Below are 18549 nucleotides of genomic sequence, written 5' to 3' on the forward strand. Positions count from 1 at the left end.
GCGGGGGGGCTGCTACGTGCGTGAGCGACACATTGCCAGTAATACCTCTACAGGAAATCGCATATCGCGATTTATTATGGAGAGTTAATTTGTTCACGTAGTTGCATGCGTGCTTCATCCCACGTGTGTGCACAGTCAGCCAAAACACAGGGTGCGTGTGTGTCCGTGTGTCACAGTAAATTAATTTCCAGTGGTGGAAAGATAATCTCTAATCAAATCATAATCCCCTGTTCCATTATTTTTACTCAATCAAAACAAATCCAGGTAAAATTATGAAATATTGGTCACTTCTAAATCACATTGACATGCTCCGTCAATAGCAATTATTTAGTTTGTATGAAATGTGAAAAGGTATACAATGGTACACTATTTAAAATATTAAGCATTCAACTTCAATTTAGGATTTTTACCGAAGTCGGTAAGACGGTGGAAGTTGAAAGTAAAATTTAGACAATTCAGGGTTGTTGATAACTCATCCCAGCTAACAAGGGATGAAGGCATATTTTACATTCACACACAGGCACCTGCAGGTAATTTAGAGTCACCATTTAACTCCTTGATGCACGTTCTCAACCTGAGGAGAAAACACACATACGGGCAGGGAGAACATGCAAACTCCACACATAACGCATAAAAGGCCCAGCTCTATGACTGGACTTGAACCCACATCTTTGTTGGTATGAGGCACAACACCATTGTGCTGCCCCTCTTTAAAGTACAGTTATCTTCAAATAAAGCTTCATGATAGTAATGTCAGTCGTGGATGTTATTGATTCCTGTCATTTAATGCATTTACTTGAGAATAACACGAGGCTGATACATTATATAATATTTTTAAAAACATATTTCCTGTGTATTTATAGAATCTAGAGAAGGGGTGTCAAACATAAGGCTCATGGACTGGAGCTGAGATATCGGTAATGCTGACATGAAACCTTGCGAACTAGTTGCTATTAAATTTTAAATGAACTAGAACGAAGGCAGGGCTTGTTCTTTACATTGTTTAAATGTATACAAGTAGAATCAGAAAAAAATGCGACAATATTATGTGTGGAGACAAATTAAAAAAGTTAGAATGAAATAAAATTCCTGACAACCTTCAAGTTGATGTAAGTTATGATGTAACTGATGCGACTTGGTGACACATTGACCTTTTCCCTTCAAGTCTGCCTTCAGTCAAACAGTGATTTGGTTTCACATTAGGTTGTTCACATATTTCTGTGCTTTACATCCATGTGAATCCGTTTAAAATGCTATTTTGGTTTGAAAACCAGTGACTGGGATGACAGTTTAAACTAATCGGGAATGGATGGAGCTCTGACATGGTGTGGTAGCTTTCACAAATATGGCCACGAAAGGCAGGGTGCTGGAAACTGCTGTATTTAAATCCATTTTATTAACCGTTAAATAATTATCAGGTGCATGTAAGGATTAGCCCGGTGAGCTGATGTGTTAAGTGGGACCCTAACATTTTGAGTGTATGATGAGGAAGCAAATGAAAAAGAGATGCTTTAATCCATAATTAAGTATATATTTCCATATGTAGTTTCCGATTTTATCATTTAAAATGAAGTTGAACTCATTTTTCTTGTCTGAAGACACGTGAAGCTCTGATGACGTCCCATCAACAATCAGGAAATAACAGCAATGCAAAAAGTAGTTCCTTTATTTATTTTTTTTTTCCACCGTCATAGATTAAAACTGTAGCTATACATTACTCGAGGCCTCGATAGAATCTGAACTGTCCACATTTTAAATATGGTGCGGCGACACCGAGCGCCGCAGTTTCTTGGGAGTGGCTCGCCGCACCACCACCACCGCGTAACAGCAGCAGGACCGTCTGCAGTAGTTCAAACACACACTTTCAGTGACGTAATGCCTCAGATAATGGTTTTTCTTTTTGAATTGCAGTCTTACAACACAGACATCCACATACTTTTTAATTTTTTTTTTTTTTTTTTTTTAATTGGTGCGGCAAGAAGAGTCCAGTGTCAAATCCAAATAAAAAGAAGAAAGGTTTTCCCTGTCGTGGTGTGCGGCGACACCGCGGGAAGACCATATGTTCAAAAGATCACTAGGGAACAAAAAGATGCATTTCAGGTCCGGCTTGATGTCACAAAATAGGACGGAACAAACGTTTTAACCTCTTTTTAATATAAATATGACAATCAGAACAATTCTTTGAATAGGTTTTTCTTTTATACCTGACAATTGTTAAACAAAAAAAAAAAAAAAAAAAAGGAAGTGAGACACTGAGCATCTCCAAAACTACAGTAGAAAACAAATGTGTTGAATGTGGCGAACCCAGAGCCTGAGGCACAGTGACAACAAAGTGGGATAAACACATCGCTGGACCCGAGCCGAGCCAGCAGCGAATGTGTGTGTGTGTGTGTGTGTGTGTGTGTGTGTGTGTGTGTGTGTGTGTGTGTGTGTGTGTGTGTGTGTGTGTGCCTGTGTGTGCATGTGTGATGTGTGATGTGTGTGAAGAAAACCGTAAGCATACTGGTGTGGTGGTTGGATACGAATGGTTTAATGAAACACTGGAGATGTGAGGAGACTCAAATAACAGACAGTAGAATGGATTCATTAATAAAAAGGTGTATATACACACACACACACACACACAAATGCACACACACACAAAACAGGTCAATTTTCTCTTAGAAAAATAAACACTACAATGGCACAGGACAAAAAAAAAAAAAAAAAAAAAAAATAGGTGGGGTGTGTGTGTGTGCGCTAAATGGATGGTCTTGTCATTTACAGCCACAAAGCCATTCGGAACAAGGGGAATAGTTATAAAAATAAGTTTGTCTGTATTCTGAAGTATTTAAGGAAATTAAACGTTGTCCCACGTAAAAAAAAAAAAAAAAAAGCAAACGGGCAGGTGGTCTGGCAAAAAAAAAAAAAAAAAAACATGGGGGGGGGGGGGGGAATTGGCACATCACTTAAACAACAAGGCAGGTGTCACTCTGCCACACAGACTGATGATGGGCACGAGCGAGTCTTCCTCCGTCCACATCGAGAACAAAGTGGCAAAGTCTGGGCACGCAGTAGCGACGGACGGGGAGGGAGAGAGGGAGGGAGAGGGGGGGTGAGGGCGACGCAGGTCGTTACCACAGATCATCCCCCCCCCCCCCCCCCCCCCCCCCCCCCCCCCACCGGTGAAGCTGCGGGGCGGGGCCGAGTGCCCGATCTCACGCCGGGCTCGCCGTCGCACTTTAGTTTACTTTATCCTGGAATATGTATAGGTTGTTGGTCGTTGCCACGGCGATGATGTTGTCCTGGGGGTGCCAGGCCGTGTGGAGGATCTTCTTGTTGAAGTCCAAACTGTCCACGCTGATTTCGTCCTTCTTGCGCTTGCCGCCGGCGCACACCTTGCGGGGCTTGAGGACCTGCATGGGCTTGCTGTTCTCGCGGGACGCCTCCAGCGTCACGTCCCGCCGTTGGCCGCGGTCGAACATCCGGAAGAAGTTGTTGTACGAGCCGGTCATGACCACGCTGGGGGGGGAAAGGGCGAGACGCTTTAATGCAACGACTCAAGAATGTCAACATATCATAAAAAGGTAAGATACATTTTTTGGGGGGAAAATGTATCAATTGATGGAGTATAAACTAGGCTTTATGATATGTAGTAAGTAATTGTATCAGGAGTAGGAATCTGCATGCAGCTAAAGCTTAGATGTATCTCTCAAGATCCGAATGCCTTCTAAAATTCTAGAAATTATCGTTAATGTAGCCAAATTTCTAGGTGTAGTAATCCTGATCACCTGAAGTGATTCAGTTTTACCCATGTGCGCATCCTGGTGGTCAAATCAACATATTGCAGTTAATGATCCATCTCAGGTCTGATTGGACTCCATCAGGCCAGGTTTGGCCCCGCCGGCCACTACTGAACCAGACTATGACATAACACTTCATTATTCAATAACACTGGGACCTTCAAGCGTTCTTTGTTTTATTCTTGATTACATTGGTTTATAAATCCTGAAAATTCAAAAAGCACAATTGAAAAAATGTAACAATTTTCCACTTGTTCTCTATGAACCTGTATCTTTTTAATCTGAAATACTTAAATGAGGCTTAAAATCATGTGTTCCCAACATCCTATAACAATTGAATCTAACATCTGGTCTGCCCGAGGAGAAAAAAGCTGTCAGGCGTCATCGCCGGTGTTAAAAGAGGATATATGGGGAACCTCTACAGCAGCTCGATATATCGCCATCCAGTAAGTGGAATCACTTAAAACTGACTTGATAAACTGTTAAACATGATGTGCAATGGTCATGCAGGTAAATGTCTAATGAGAAGAATTGTGATGATCATGGCCTGTGGTTTAAAAAGGAAAAGACACCTGATCAAAGAAGCAGTATTGAGAATCCAGAAAAAAGAATTCAAAAGTGTGTACCTGTCATTTCCATTCCAGCAGCATTCAAACTTGTCGAAGATGCAGTCGTTCTCGTAGAGCGAGCACAGCTTGCTCCTCAGGTATTCATGGACCTGGACAGAGGGGAGGGAAGAAAAAAAAAAACAACGTGAAAAATTCTGACCACAGCAGCTTTTAAACCTCAGGAATGAGTTTACAAAAAACATTCAGAAGGAGGGGGGGAGCATATTTGGACTTCAATGCAGTGCAGCCCAAAAAAAACAAACACACACACAAAAAAAATACCCCACCAGAGCCATCTAGTGGTCACCAATAGAATTACAAATGATTCAGAACAAGGTGTGGTCACAGTAGGAAAATATGTGATTATTGCTGCAATCAATAATATCACACGCAGACCATTGTTCATTAATACTAAAAATATAACATCTGTCTGAGTGTGACATGACACTGAGGGGCTGATACAGGAATGTAGCAGCTTTTAAAGCTGGAAGAAAGCAACTTGGAATGAATAATATTTATCAGGGTTAACGCAGAGTTACAATGAATCACACATTAAAAAAAGCACCGCAGACGAGATCGCTATTAAACGCATCACTGATCTCACTCAGACGTTACGGGTGTGGTTGTTTGATAGTGAACCAATAGAAGAAAATCATTTCTTCTGTAGACTTATTAGGTTACAGTGAGCTCCAGTTTTGCTATAAACGGAGGCGGTGTGTCAAATAAAGCAACAGTGCATGAGAGGACACACGGTGCCAATTAATATATTGTTTAAGACATTTATGGGTGTTAACAAAAAACTGTCAGGTTTTCCTGATGCAGCTTTTCTGCATATTCCAAGTAAATTTATAGAATAGAATAGATTTTATTGTCAATTTTCTGGGCCAAGGCTTGCAGGGCAACTGAATAAAAACATTTCTCTCTTACTTTGTAAAAGCAACCACACATCTAAAATGATTAAAATGCAGTTTAAATAAAATAAAGTATAAAAATAAATATAAGGAATGTAGAAAGGCCAATTCAAGCCTTTTGTCCAATTCAATGTTCCTCTTTAAAAAACAGATTATATCAATTGCTGAGCGCCTCATCTTTTTTTGTAAACAAATACATCTAGCAGTGTCTTGAGCTTTTTACGCTGACTTATCAGTATTGCCATCATTATTTTCAGTGCACCTATTGATTGAACTCGCATGCTGAACTTAAAGATTCAAGATTCATTCAGCCACTTAAGGCTATGGCAGCGTCCTTGCTGTTTAATCTCTGGCTGCTGTGGGGGGGCATTATGCAACACATGGACAAGGTCATGATATTGAAAACGTCAGAGTTAATGAATGACACCAAACATAAAAAATTGAAGAAAAAAAAAAAAAGACAATGCTGACAGCAGCATTCATCAGTGCTGTGGTTGTAGAAAACCTGCTGTCACAACTTATTTTCTGATGACAGGTATCAAGAAGTGACAGTATGTTTTTATTCTATTTTATTAACGCAGAAAGAACCCATTATGATTATAAACCACAAGAAAATACTACGTAATGTTGCTGGTATGAGATCAGATCTGATTCCATACTTTACTGGAAAACCAGAGCATCACCGCCCCAAAATAATAAGAATGAGTTTTTCTTGTCAGAGATCATCTGGTATTTATTTGGTATGACACAATCATCATTCCTATAGTTACAAGGCTCGACACAAAACAGGTTAATCTTCATTCGAAAGGAATGCGTGTGACAATTGGCCATAAAAATAAGAACCTGCGCGAGTGGTGGAGGAAGCCGATTTGTTCGACTAACGTGGGAACATGAGCAGATATGATCATCAGCCAAAAAGAAGAGCGTCTCATATAAATCTATCAGATAAACAAGTGTACCCAACTTAAAAATGTTCTCAGAGCCATGTGCCTTTCATTCTGACGCCTGTTCGCCACTGAGAAACACTCCACTCTATAACAAACTGCTGCATGTGTGTGTTTGCAGTCACCTGGTAGGTCTCCACCGGCCTGTTCTCCATGTTCAGGTCCCAAATCTTCACGGACAAGTAGTCCCTCGTCATCATGTATCGACCGTTGTGGCTGAACTTGACGTCTGAGATCGAGGAGATGATCTCGGAGAAGAAGGAGCGATTACTGGGATCCTCTGGCTCTTCGAACACTGCCACGCGAGAGAAGGGAGAATGAAACATACCGAGCGGGACACAGTGGATTCGGTCCGCCGGCCCGGTGCAGAGAAAAAGGAGGGATCGGCGGATTAAACTCACACTTTGAGTGCTTGTCGCAGAGTGCCGAGGCCCTCATGTCGCACAGGCGGATGGTTCCTTTGCTGCTGCTGTAGACGAAGGTGTTGCACTGGTGGGGGTGGAACTCGGCCGCCGTGATCACCTCCGTCAGCTCCTCCATGTTGGCCGGCTTGATGTCCACGACGTCTGAGGGGCACACGGGTTAAGGAAAACGCTTCCAATAAAGTGGGCGCGTTCCAGCGTTGATTGACATTTTCAGCAGCTAATTAAGCCGAATGTGCATCACAAAGCAGTTGATGAGGCACATGTGAAGCTGCAACTCCATCAAAAACGGAAAGAAAGCCAATCGTCCCTCTGACTCTGACTTTTTACAGTTAGATAAAATCCACTAGTATATTGTAAAAACACTTCTGGGTTAACAAGAGCAACGATCAGCCCGTAGACGCAAGATTAAAAGGTGTTTGATGAGGCCTTTAAGGATACTGAAGCTGCGGTCGGTGATCTCCAGGTGCCACAGGTTGATGCGCAGGTCGTCCGCAGACAGGTAGGTCTCATTGTCGCTGTTGACCGAGATGGAATTGATATGGTAGGTGTGGGCGTTGGCGAACACCCTCCGTGGACTGGCTTCCACCATGAGATCCATGGGTATTAAAACAGGTACCTGAAGTATGAAGACGAGAGTGCATGAGTCGACTGGAAGGCAGCGGGAGTCAATTCAATGAGTAAAAGAGGAACAGACATCCGATACGAGCGTCATCAACTGAACCGTGACTTGAAGAGACGTAAAGGGTTGGTGTCAATTTTCTACTGCGAGCAAAACTAAACTTAAAAACTGAAACAAAGAGGTTTTCCTTGCAGTGAAAGTCATAGTCTATCAGGTCACTTTGCTGACGGCTTCATAAATATAAATATGGCCTGGCTTCTTTAATCACTTGTAATACTTGGTGTATTGTATTCAGGTTAAAAAAAAGAAATACAATTTAGGCTAAATCCAAGTTCTTTTTCCAAAGAGCAATTAACACTTCGATTAGTGATAATCAATGATCAATAATGAAAATGCACAATTTTCATTGATGTGATTGAAGATGGAAAGACTTTCCTCACACACACACACACACACACACACACACACACACACACACACACACACACACACACACACACACACACACACACACACACACACACACACACACACACACACACACACACACACACACACACACACACACACACACACACACACACACACACACACGTCATATTGAAGCAACCTGTCTTTTCTGCTAAAACTAAGCAATGCAGCCGTGCAGCCTGCTCTAACTGACATGAAGCAGTGTTTGAAGTGACCACTGACCCGCAGTGACGTGATAGTGTTGGGGTCTTTGTAGCGTCCATCCTCCTCTTTCAGATTATAACCTTCTGGTCTCTTGTCCCGTTCACTGATTTTCCACAATTTAATCGTCTTATCTGGAGAAGAAAAGGACAAATTCACAACAAATGAATCACAGAAGGGGATATGACAATACAAAGTCAAAATTCTACTCGGCTTGCATCAAATGATGCAATGTGTCCCATTCTTTGAAGTATAAGGCCCTGTTTACACGTTTCAAGTGAAAACATTTTTGCAATGTTGTTAAAAAAAAGTTGCTCTAAAGTTTTGACAAAGTGTCGTTTTTAAAATAACTTTGAAAAACGGTCGTTTTTAAAATAGCTCCTGTTGAAACAGGCCTGAATCGACATCGAGGACTTCGGTTTTCAGAAAACTTAAGACATTTTAAAAGATGACTTCAAGAAAAAGACTGAGCAGCTCATAAACATTGTGTAAAAAAAAACTGCTTCTCATCAAGAGAATGTTTTATTGAGCTAAAATCATGTTGCCATCAATAGCAGTGCTACGTTTTCATGTCCCTGCCAACCACAGTCAGCTGGGATCTTTTCCAGCCCCCTGCAAGGAGAGATGTTTTACTTAAGATCGTCTTCAGGTTACATTTAGGAAAAGGAAAAAAAAATAAAGTGATGATCTTGGAGCAGCTTGTATACAGTACACAATCGCTGAGGAAGAGTCCCATAAGTTAAGCATTATCAACAAGTAACTTGTGTTTGTGCCGAACCACCTGTCCAAAAACAGTGTTTTCACTTCAGTGAAGTGAGATCACAAAAAAAAAAACTGCTCAACACTGCTGTCATCATCAGGAGGATAAAAGCTTCAGTTTGTTTTCAATCAGTTTCTCAGTGAAATATAATGTTGCCAGCATCTCTTTAGTCAAAATCGTGAAGGCATGATTGTTTCTTTCTTTTAGTCTTTTTTAGGCTGGTCTTTATGAGTTGATCTGCTTTTAATTTCAACACCTCAAAGCAGATCTTAGCATCCTCACACATTGTTGTGAATAAGTGAATGAACTTGGTTGGTCAGGAAAAGGGAAAGGCCGGGTTGCCAGGTCTGACGAAGACATTTGTTCTCACCATTAGTGGAGAGAAGGAACTGAGCAGCGTTCTTCTGAGGAAGCCAGCGAATCTTGTTGATCTTCTCCTCGATCTCCAAACTCTTCAAGTAGTCGAACTCGGGCTCGTGGCTCTGGAAAGTGCTGTAAACATTGTACTCGCTGCGGAACTGAGGCAGATTCTTATTCTGTAGGGAATATAGATAGATAGATAGAGATAGAGATAGAGATAGAGATAGAGATAGAGATAGAGATAGAGAGAGAGAGAGAGAGAGAGAGAGACGTCCCACGCAAACATGAGGAGAGCTTTCGGTCTTTGTGTGGTTCGATGGAAATCTTTGAAAGCTTTTGCAACGGCTGTGGAAATGAAACGAGGCTGTACCTCTATTTCCTGCTGGAATATGACCACACGGCCGCCCTTGTCTCCGGTGGCCAGCAGCTCCCCTGTGTGGTTGAACTCAACAGTAGATATAATATCCGCTGTAAGAAGAAGAAGAAATTCGGACGTTCATTTCCCGGGTTTCACAAATGGGGCACTAAATAGCGAGCGGCCGCTTTCCACTACGCTGAGAAGCCACTCGTTTAATCCTAACTAACCCTGGATTTATCCCCGTGGTGGACGGACGCGAGCGCAGCCCACGGCAGGATGTCGCCGCATGTGGAGCAGACGGAAAGTGATCACTAACCTACTTTTCTCCATTTTTCTTTCCATCGTACTCGGACAGCGTTACACATCCCCCCCCAGCAGCAGAGCGCCACTTCACAATCCGTAGCTCGCTGCCACATAAGACGCACACTCAGTTAACCCTTTGTTGTCTACTGGAGCATGAAGACACTACTCAAAAAAGAGGAGACGGCGTTTGTATGTGCTGTCCTCCCTGAGGGCTTATGTATGCGGGGTGATGCGTCCAAGCTGATAGCGTGGTTATTTAAGATGATGCATAGTCGAATGAAACGACAGACATTACACGGGCCTTATATTATGGTACCAAATCCTCACCCAGACAACAGTATCAACAGCATTACTGAATCCTGTAGGTCAATGAAAGCTGCCATCGGAGCACAGACATTCTCCTCAAAGTGTGTGGCAACAATCAACAGCCTGAGACTCCAGAGAGCAGCTGACTGAGGATCCAAATGTGACGCTAAGTGATGTGTACAAAGCAGGAGAGGGCTATAAAAAGATATCAAGATCATTCCAGCATGCAATTTCCGATGTCAATTAAAAGGCAAAGGGGAGACTGCGGAAGTCGTCGGAAAGATGAAGCTTCACATCTGTTAGGCGGGGACGTACAGATCCAGATTTGCGTGCAGAAGATCGTCAGCTGACGTTCAAGTGTGGCTGCATCCTTCAAACTGTGCAAGGTCGACGCACAAATGATGTGAAAGACAGACCAGACTTTGTCTCAGAGGCAGTTGGCTGAAGAACGCAGTGCAATGCGGCGAATAAGCAACTGCCCATGCCTAAATTCTATAAATATGTATATAGAGATCAGCCCAGGATGATAAAAGAAGTACCCGATTAAAAGGCTGCATGAAAAGCAACACATTGAAAATGTTGAAATCGGTTGATACAGATGCTCAAATGTCGTGTCAGGCTGATTACTGGTGCTTCCATAAAAATCGTATCAGCCTTTAAGAGAAGAAAAAAATAAATAAAAAAATCCAAACTTCATCTTACAATCACCAAAACGTCTCTTGTTTCAGGATACAATACACTGTCATTATACTGCTCCGTTCCAAACGGAGATATTGTGTGTTGGTTTATTTCACTGAGTAGCAGCTACTTCTGAATGCAGATGGAGAAGTCATTAGGAAATTATCATGAGTTAAAAAAAAAAAAAAGAACGCCAGGAAGCATTTAAGAAAAAAAACAACAAAAAAAACATCATCACACCAATAGAACATTACACAACCACAAGGAAGCATTTGTATATTAATTGCACAAAACGTGTGCCGATAGCAGTGCGAACCACATGCAGGCTGGAGCGACGACTTCTCCCAGTGCGATACTACATGCCTCAACATTTAAAATCTGATGTTAATTGTAGATTATAATTAAAAGGCTTCAAATACACATAATATATTCTGGGCGCACTGAACAACATCCACTTATAAATTGCTATCGGTTGCCCGTTTTCTTACGATCGTAATCACGACCATGTAAAATCTGCTCCCATTTAGTTGAACGCACGAAGCCAAATTTCAAGTCATTTAAGCGTTTCCTTTACTGAGATTTAACCGACGTGAACTTTTTGTTTCGTCGACATAGAAGTCAGTCACGAGGGACATTCCTACACAACAGAAACCTCCTACAGGAGCCTCCACAGGGAGATGGAGGTCCACCCCCTGGATGGATTGAGGGCAATTAAAACTCTTGTGTCACTCCTCTGTTGGTATGTGTTAAAGAGCTGAAACATACCAGACAGGTGCAGAACATGAAAAAAAAACACATCAGGCTTTTAAATGAAGAATGACTCAAACGTCTCATTGTATTATGACTGTGGGGAATTATTCAATGTCAACTGCTATATAAATGCTATATAAAGTTAGTTAATGAGATTATAAACGTATGCATGAACTGGATAGTGGGCTCACAACTGGGGGTAACGTCAACATCATGAGCACATTAATATCAAATCGGATAAAAATGTATAATTAAAAGCGTTTTTTCCACACAAAGAACATTTACCCAAAGAAAACCCACAATATTTAAATGAATAGGAGTTTTATAGTTTGTGCCAAGTGTATTTAATCTACTGGTAAATTAGTGAAATACTCATCAATGGATTATCCAGTATGTGTTTGAGGTGAATCACTACAGCGCATAGAGCTGGTCCAATTGTTGGCCGTTGAATAGCCTTGAAATATTCTTTCTTGATCAGAGGCGTCAGACGTTTTAGTTCAGGAGCCACAAATAGTCCAATTTCATCTCGAGTGGGTCAGACTGGTAAAATAGTGCGATAATAACCTTTAAATTTGATCTTTAACTTTGATGTTGTATGGAGTGCACGTGATGAAAATGTCGATATTTTCATTAAAAAAAAAACTATTAAGACAATCTCAAGTTAAAGCCAATTATAATGCGGTGTTAAGAAATTTGTTGCCATCTATGTTCTTTGACATTTTTTCCATTTGCTTGATGGTTTGGCCGACAGATTAGAGGGCCAGTTTGGCTTTCCGTTTGACATCCCTGTTGTAGGTTCTGTCAACTCATCGGATATTTTAAATTCTATTAATATTCTACTATGTGTGGAGCAGCACTGTAAGGAATTTACCCTGGGATTAATGGCATTTTCTATTCTAGATAGACGGATCATTTTGTTCTTTGAGGTACAAGTATAGATAGTAGGAGTATCAAAAAGGGCTGAACGCAGTCATTGGAACATGTGAGACGCAATAATGTTCTACAGATGTCAAATAATACAATTCCAAATAAATGCAAAGACTTATTGTCGACGTTTATGTCCTGTGTTTTGAGATTTGTACCTCCAAACAACAGCCGCCCTTTTCAAACTGGTGATTCACTCTTTCCCCTGGACAGTGCAAATAACTGGAAATGTTGAATGGAATTTGAACCTGCGGTCGGTCTGTTGATTGTGCTCACAAACCCTGCTGATGGGTGCCTGGTGGTTTCACTGGACATTTGAAGATCGTCCATCTATCAGGCACCCAACTGAAATACAGATCCAGAGGCAGGAGAAATCGTCTGCATCCACAGCAGTTTGGAAAGACGCCAAGAAACACTGAAGTATTCGTCAGTCCCACATTACCTGACTGGCTGCACCGACCGTGACACTCGCCTTCAAAAAAAATGCCATCTGGGACGTTGGAGCCCTTCACGGTATGTGATGCTGTGATCATGGCGTTCTGTCAAGTATGGGACGGCCTCTTCCACCTCCAAGCATAGAAGTAGTTGCTTGTGGACGTGGGTGGACTTTACGGTGGCGTTAGTATTATCAGATTGTTGGTCAGGGGTGCCGCTGCGCAAACTATTTATTAAATTATCTGAAGGCTTCCAGATGTTCCGTTTTCTGCATTTTGTAACTTTTATATTTTGAAAACGAGGGATGAACCAATACCCTTTTTTTTGAAGGACACGTATGAGTAGAAACCTTTGGCTACTTGCCTCTACCGAGTACCAATGCAAGTACTTATTAAATTCGATTAAGGCTAAATCATTCTCGGATATACAAAGGCTATACGTTGCTGTGAACCACCTCCGCACAGCCTCTGCGTTGCTGCTGCGCTCACCACCAACAGCCTTGAAGGCTCCAGTAGAGTACTGCGTCTACAGTACGCATAGGACGGTATGTAGTGTACATCTATGCATACTGCGGATGCATTAGTAGCCTTGAGATAAGGGACCGAGCATGCAGTGTGCCGCCACACCCTCCAGCTCACTGTTAACAAGTGCATCAGTCATACTTTAATAACTTAAAAATTGGAGCCCCAAAACTCTTAACGTGTAGCACAGCTCAGAGTAAAATCATCCTGGATCCACTGAGCAGTTAAACTAATGAGCGACAAAGGAGCTACCTCTGCTGGTACAAATGTCTCTGGTGTTGTACAATGCATCTTTCACGTTCTCTTGATATGTTGGGAGAACATAATTAACATCCTAGCTTACTTTTGTAATTCTCATTAGTAATAAGGGCTTTCCGAAATGGTGACATCACTGGTGCTGTCTTGCATACCCGCGGGCAAACGTAGCTGACGGATGAAATCACGTAATACTCGCTGGGGAGTATTGAGGTTTTTTTTTTTTAATGAGTACCCTGCACAGTATTGGAACAGAAACCCAATATCAGTATTGGTACGTTGTTATTAAAAACAGCACTGAAAATTTAGTTTTTTTCTCATAACATGCACATAACAATGTCACGTCCTTTAACAATGAACGACAGGCCATAAATGTATCTAATCCCAAAACGTGCTCCAACAAAATCCAGATCGAGTTCATCACACAGATAATACTCTGCTTCCTCCATCAACTCCAGGCTTACTGATGAGAGGCAGCTCACTGATAAGTGTTTGATTTGTATTCGCACCTCTACAAAATGGCAGATAACACTAAATACTGTAAATATTACTCAAGCTCAATGCAGTGAGAAAACAGAAGTCGTACCTTCAGCTACGTCATCATCGATGGCTCCTTTCACCTGAGAGAAGCACCACTGCATGTCACCTCCAGGTCCTGCACAGACACACATCAAGTGACACATTAGCAACATTTGAACTCCTGCAGTACATGCATATTGTAAAAAAAACAAACAAAAAAAAAAAACAGTAACGCAATGCAACATTGTTGGTACATTTTTGGACATGTTGCAAAAACATGCACGGACAGAAATGTGCACACATCCTCTCACAACTTCTGCAAGTTCGGCCTCAAAGCACAGAACTTCGATCCATCGCCATCCTGACACAACGGTACACCCACATGTCGCGACTCAACACAATGTTCATGTTATGAGGTCAATGTGTTCAGTCCTTATGAAAGTTATACCAAGGTGGAACTGACCAAAAAATACCGTTGGTGTAAAAATCTCTTTGACGGAGATAGATTTCTGCAAAAACATTGTTATCTTGTTGTTACAATGACAGCAAGAAAGAAACCATTAAAAAAAACTGTCGCAGGTTTATATTTACAATGGTCAAACTCTGTGTCATGTCACTCGCTGCCTGGGAGTGAGTAAACCAAGAGCTACAACACCACCATTTGTTGTATTTTGAGAAGTGGGAAGCAAAGGCATTTCTAAATGTCCATAAAAAATAAAAAAAATACTTCAAAACTCGCCTGTAACTCGAAGTTCAGCACGAACTTTTTACACATGTATCTGGTCGATTTCTTCAATTTATCACAGACCGGTTAAAAAAGTACGGTTACTTTGCCAATAAACGGTTAATACCGTGGTTTTCTTCACTCTGCGAGGAAGAGTGAAGTCCATATTGTGGTCATAAATACTGACTGAAAACCACACTACAGTGACACTGTGTGAATGCAGTTTTTAAACATCCATTATTTAAACCGTGGTCCATTGTTAACAGTCAGAGATGCACTCGTGCCAGGCTCCTGCGTTAAAAATACATCGACAAGAAAACACATGCCTCAATATTTGTTAAGGGCCTCTGCGACTAGTCCCTACAGGTTCCCATCAACACAGCTCATTGCTCAATAAAGAAACTGGAATTCTGCATATTCTAAAGGCGTAATCATTTCTGTTATTACACAATAAAAAAACTGGTCCGATTGGATAACAATGTCCAGGCCTATTGGAGGAGCTCTGCAAAATAACCAAGGACATTTATGAGTCACCGGTGGCTTCAGAATGAACACAATCTGAAGTGAATCATGCTTTAACATAAAAAGGCAAGGCTTGGTTGCACAAAAAGCAGTGTCTTTACATGGAAACCTGAATATCTGAACCATCCAGAAGAGGAAATGTCTCAAAAAGCAAACAGGTGTGACAATGTGCCGATCACGCAAATAAATGATGTGCAAAGCATCTGCATCCAGACCAATGCGATTTCCCGACACAATTGGACGTTATGCGTGATATTAATACACCACCTCGCTCCCATATTCACTTCATTCATATTACACTGGAAAATCTAAATCGGAAACAGTCGCATAACCACGATTCCCTGCCAAATTGACGATAACGCTGACTTCAATGCAAATAACGCAAATGAATGAAATGAAGCTCAAGTGTCCAAATCCCTCAACTGTGCAGCTCTATATTTCAACGAGATTGATTCAGATTCTGTGCAGGTGTATTTTGCCAACACTGGCTCTTGACTGTTCAGTTTTTTACAAGGAATAAATAGAGAGAAGCAGCCTGTGGGTGTGCAGCAGGCCTGCTGAGCTAGCCTGCATGTGGGCAATGTCAAAGTTTGCGCTAGTGGAAGCTAGCCGAGCTCTGAGGAAATATATAATGATTTTAGATAAATACGTTTATCAGCACAGACTATTATTCACACCAAGAGCTATTAACAAGTCAGGAAACGAGCTGCGAGAACTTAGTGTCACGGATAGCTGTGTTGGACTATGCAAAGTTAGCATGCTCAGAAAACGGTCCCGGGCCGGTGTTTCGGATTAACTGGTCTCCCTGTTGAATTGTGACCGCCTGCCGTTAACATCCGTCGTTGAACCGACAGTCACAGGTGCAAGTCACAGCAAATATCAAAATAAGATTCGTAACAAGGTGCAACACTTGGACACTTTATTGTAAATGTGGTTAAACGGACAGCTACGGATTGCTGCCGGGTTTCCAACACCTGCTGTTACTCGCAGCAACAGAGGACACGAGAGGAAGTCAATCACCAGTTAACAGGGAAACCGGTTAAGCCGAAACACCGGTCGACGGTAAACAGCTAACGCATGCTAAGCGGCTAGTTAGCCGGCCAGCTAGCTCCGGGCCGGATGAGCGGTGACATCCGCGCTAGCATTAGCACCGGCTAACTTCTGTTAGCTCGGACCGACACCGAAACGCTGCAGCCGCCGAAGCAGAAACCCGACCGGACTCAAGTGTCCCCCGCAGACACCGACAGACACTGCTCTCGAGGCGGTGGTGCGTGCGGCGGCTCGGCTGAATTACCTGCCATGACGAGACAGACAGTGGAGCTCGCCTCAGTCAGTCACGATCCTGCTCCCACTCCCACGCGTTGATTCATGGGATGTGAACTTTTCCTTCCGCTCTGTGTGCGAGTGTGTGTGTGTGTGTGTGCAGTAGTGGTGTGCGGTACGATACGCCAAGATTGGGTATCGATTCGATACCAAGTAAATACAGGGCCAGTATTGCCGATACCGATCCGATAATGATACTTTTTTTTTAATATTCAAGGTTAATACATTATCAAACTGATAAATCTGGATGCATTTTCATGACCTTTCCACTTTTTTAAGATACCTCCTTTGCTATTTTTATTACTTTAAACCTAGGGCAGAATTAGAGTTTACAGGTAAACAGAAAATACTTTACTATGATTAATATATAATCATATAATATGATATAAAAATGTTTATTCAAACAACAGTAAGGAATCAATTTTCTCCCATATACTGGAATGTCTGGATTTTTTCTATTCAATGAATAAAATGTAAAAAAAAAAATAAAATAAAAAAATCAACAAAAAAAAACTAAACCAGAACAAAGTAGAACAGAAAATGTTGCACTCAAAGATATTACAGAAAAATTGCAAAAACAGTTATAATCAGCATATACTTCTGGTACTTGCAAGTATAATAGGGTCACTCTGAACACAATTAAATAACGTTGTGTAATGTTGCTGCCACAGTTCCAATATATTATCAATGCCAGAGATGCCATCGACCATACACGGCAAAGAGACCTTAGTTTCCATGGCTCTGACTTCTTTCCAAAACTCAAATGTATTATTACACTGCAGTTTTCTGGCCATTAAGTCAGCTTTCATTGCTTGTTCATTTTTTTTTTTTTTTTGATGTAACGAAGAGCATATTTCTATTTAGCATTGGTGACATTTTTGTGCTCAAAAACTGGCCCAAATCTTGGTCTACCTGCCAATATCCACTCAATGGATATTGCACACAATAGGATACAATTTCCTGTTATGTGAGGGAGCTACGTAATAACTACTGCGATTGTCATAATTTACTGTCAAAGGCAAAGACTGAAAATTAATTTCCATCCCAAAAGGTATATGATCAGTTGTAGATAGCTCATAAACATTTTTTTCATGTCTGTCAGTGAGCCAGTGATCCAACCAAGAGGTTGTGTGCCATGCCTCACTTGCATATGTAAAACTACCAGCAGGTAAATGGACTTTGGATTAACACATTATCCTCACAAAACTGGTTCAAATGACTAGCAAAAATAGACTTCCCATCAGTAATATCTGCATTAAAATCACCAATAACCAACACATTGGAAAACTTGGAGTAGGAGTTCATAAAAGCAAGTCTATTAAAATATTTAGTTTCATTAAGATGACATTCATACAGAGTGTACACATTCAAAATAACACATTCCTTGCCATTGTATGTTAAATGTATTTCGATACACCAGTCCACTTCAAGCCGAATAACAGTGGCGCATGAGTCGAGTCTTTTAGTCCAAGATTTTGGGCCAGAGTTTGGGTTTATACATCTCCGCCACATCATTGCACTCAGCAGTCACTTTAAATGAGGAAAATCTACTGTTAGCTGTAGCTATTTTCTGACACAACACTTCACGGCCAAGCTGTTCTTGAAGATAGTCAGACAATGTCTTTACATCCAGGTCAGGTGAAAATTTGGAGGCCAATCCGATACCGATACTTTTTAATGTTCAAGGTTAATGTATTATCAAACTGATAAATCTGGATACACTTTCATGACCTCCACACTTTTTGAAGACACTTCCTTTGCTTTATTGATTACTTAAAACCTAGGACAGAATTAGAGTTTATATGTAAACAGAAAATACGTTACCATAATAAAAACGTTTGTTCAAACAA

The 18549-nt window shown here is 41.4% G+C and overlaps 1 protein-coding gene across 2 annotated transcripts; it reads right to left on the reverse strand.

Annotated features, from left to right (window-relative positions):
• Positions 1 to 2947: 2947 nt before the first annotated feature.
• Positions 2948 to 16751, reverse strand: ppp2r2ab (protein phosphatase 2, regulatory subunit B, alpha b; the record flags this gene model as incomplete). Of its 2 annotated transcripts, XM_080510467.1 has the most annotated exons (10): positions 2948 to 3501; positions 4409 to 4500; positions 6371 to 6540; positions 6647 to 6811; positions 7109 to 7286; positions 7983 to 8095; positions 9092 to 9257; positions 9452 to 9549; positions 14198 to 14266; positions 16671 to 16751. In XM_080510467.1, the coding sequence occupies 10 exons, from the start codon at positions 16675 to 16677 to the stop codon at positions 3222 to 3224; spliced, it is 1338 nt and encodes a 445-aa protein (XP_080366593.1). In that variant the 3' UTR covers positions 2948 to 3221. The 2 variants fall into 2 exon arrangements, with proteins under 2 accessions (XP_080366593.1, XP_080366592.1); XM_080510466.1 differs by lacking the exon at positions 16671 to 16751 and having other exon boundaries at positions 14198 to 14282.
• Positions 16752 to 18549: the final 1798 nt, after the last annotated feature.

The sequence above is a fragment of the Blennius ocellaris genome (assembly GCF_963422515.1).
Source record: "Blennius ocellaris genome assembly, chromosome: 15".
NCBI classification, from domain to species: domain Eukaryota; kingdom Metazoa; phylum Chordata; class Actinopteri; order Blenniiformes; family Blenniidae; genus Blennius; species Blennius ocellaris.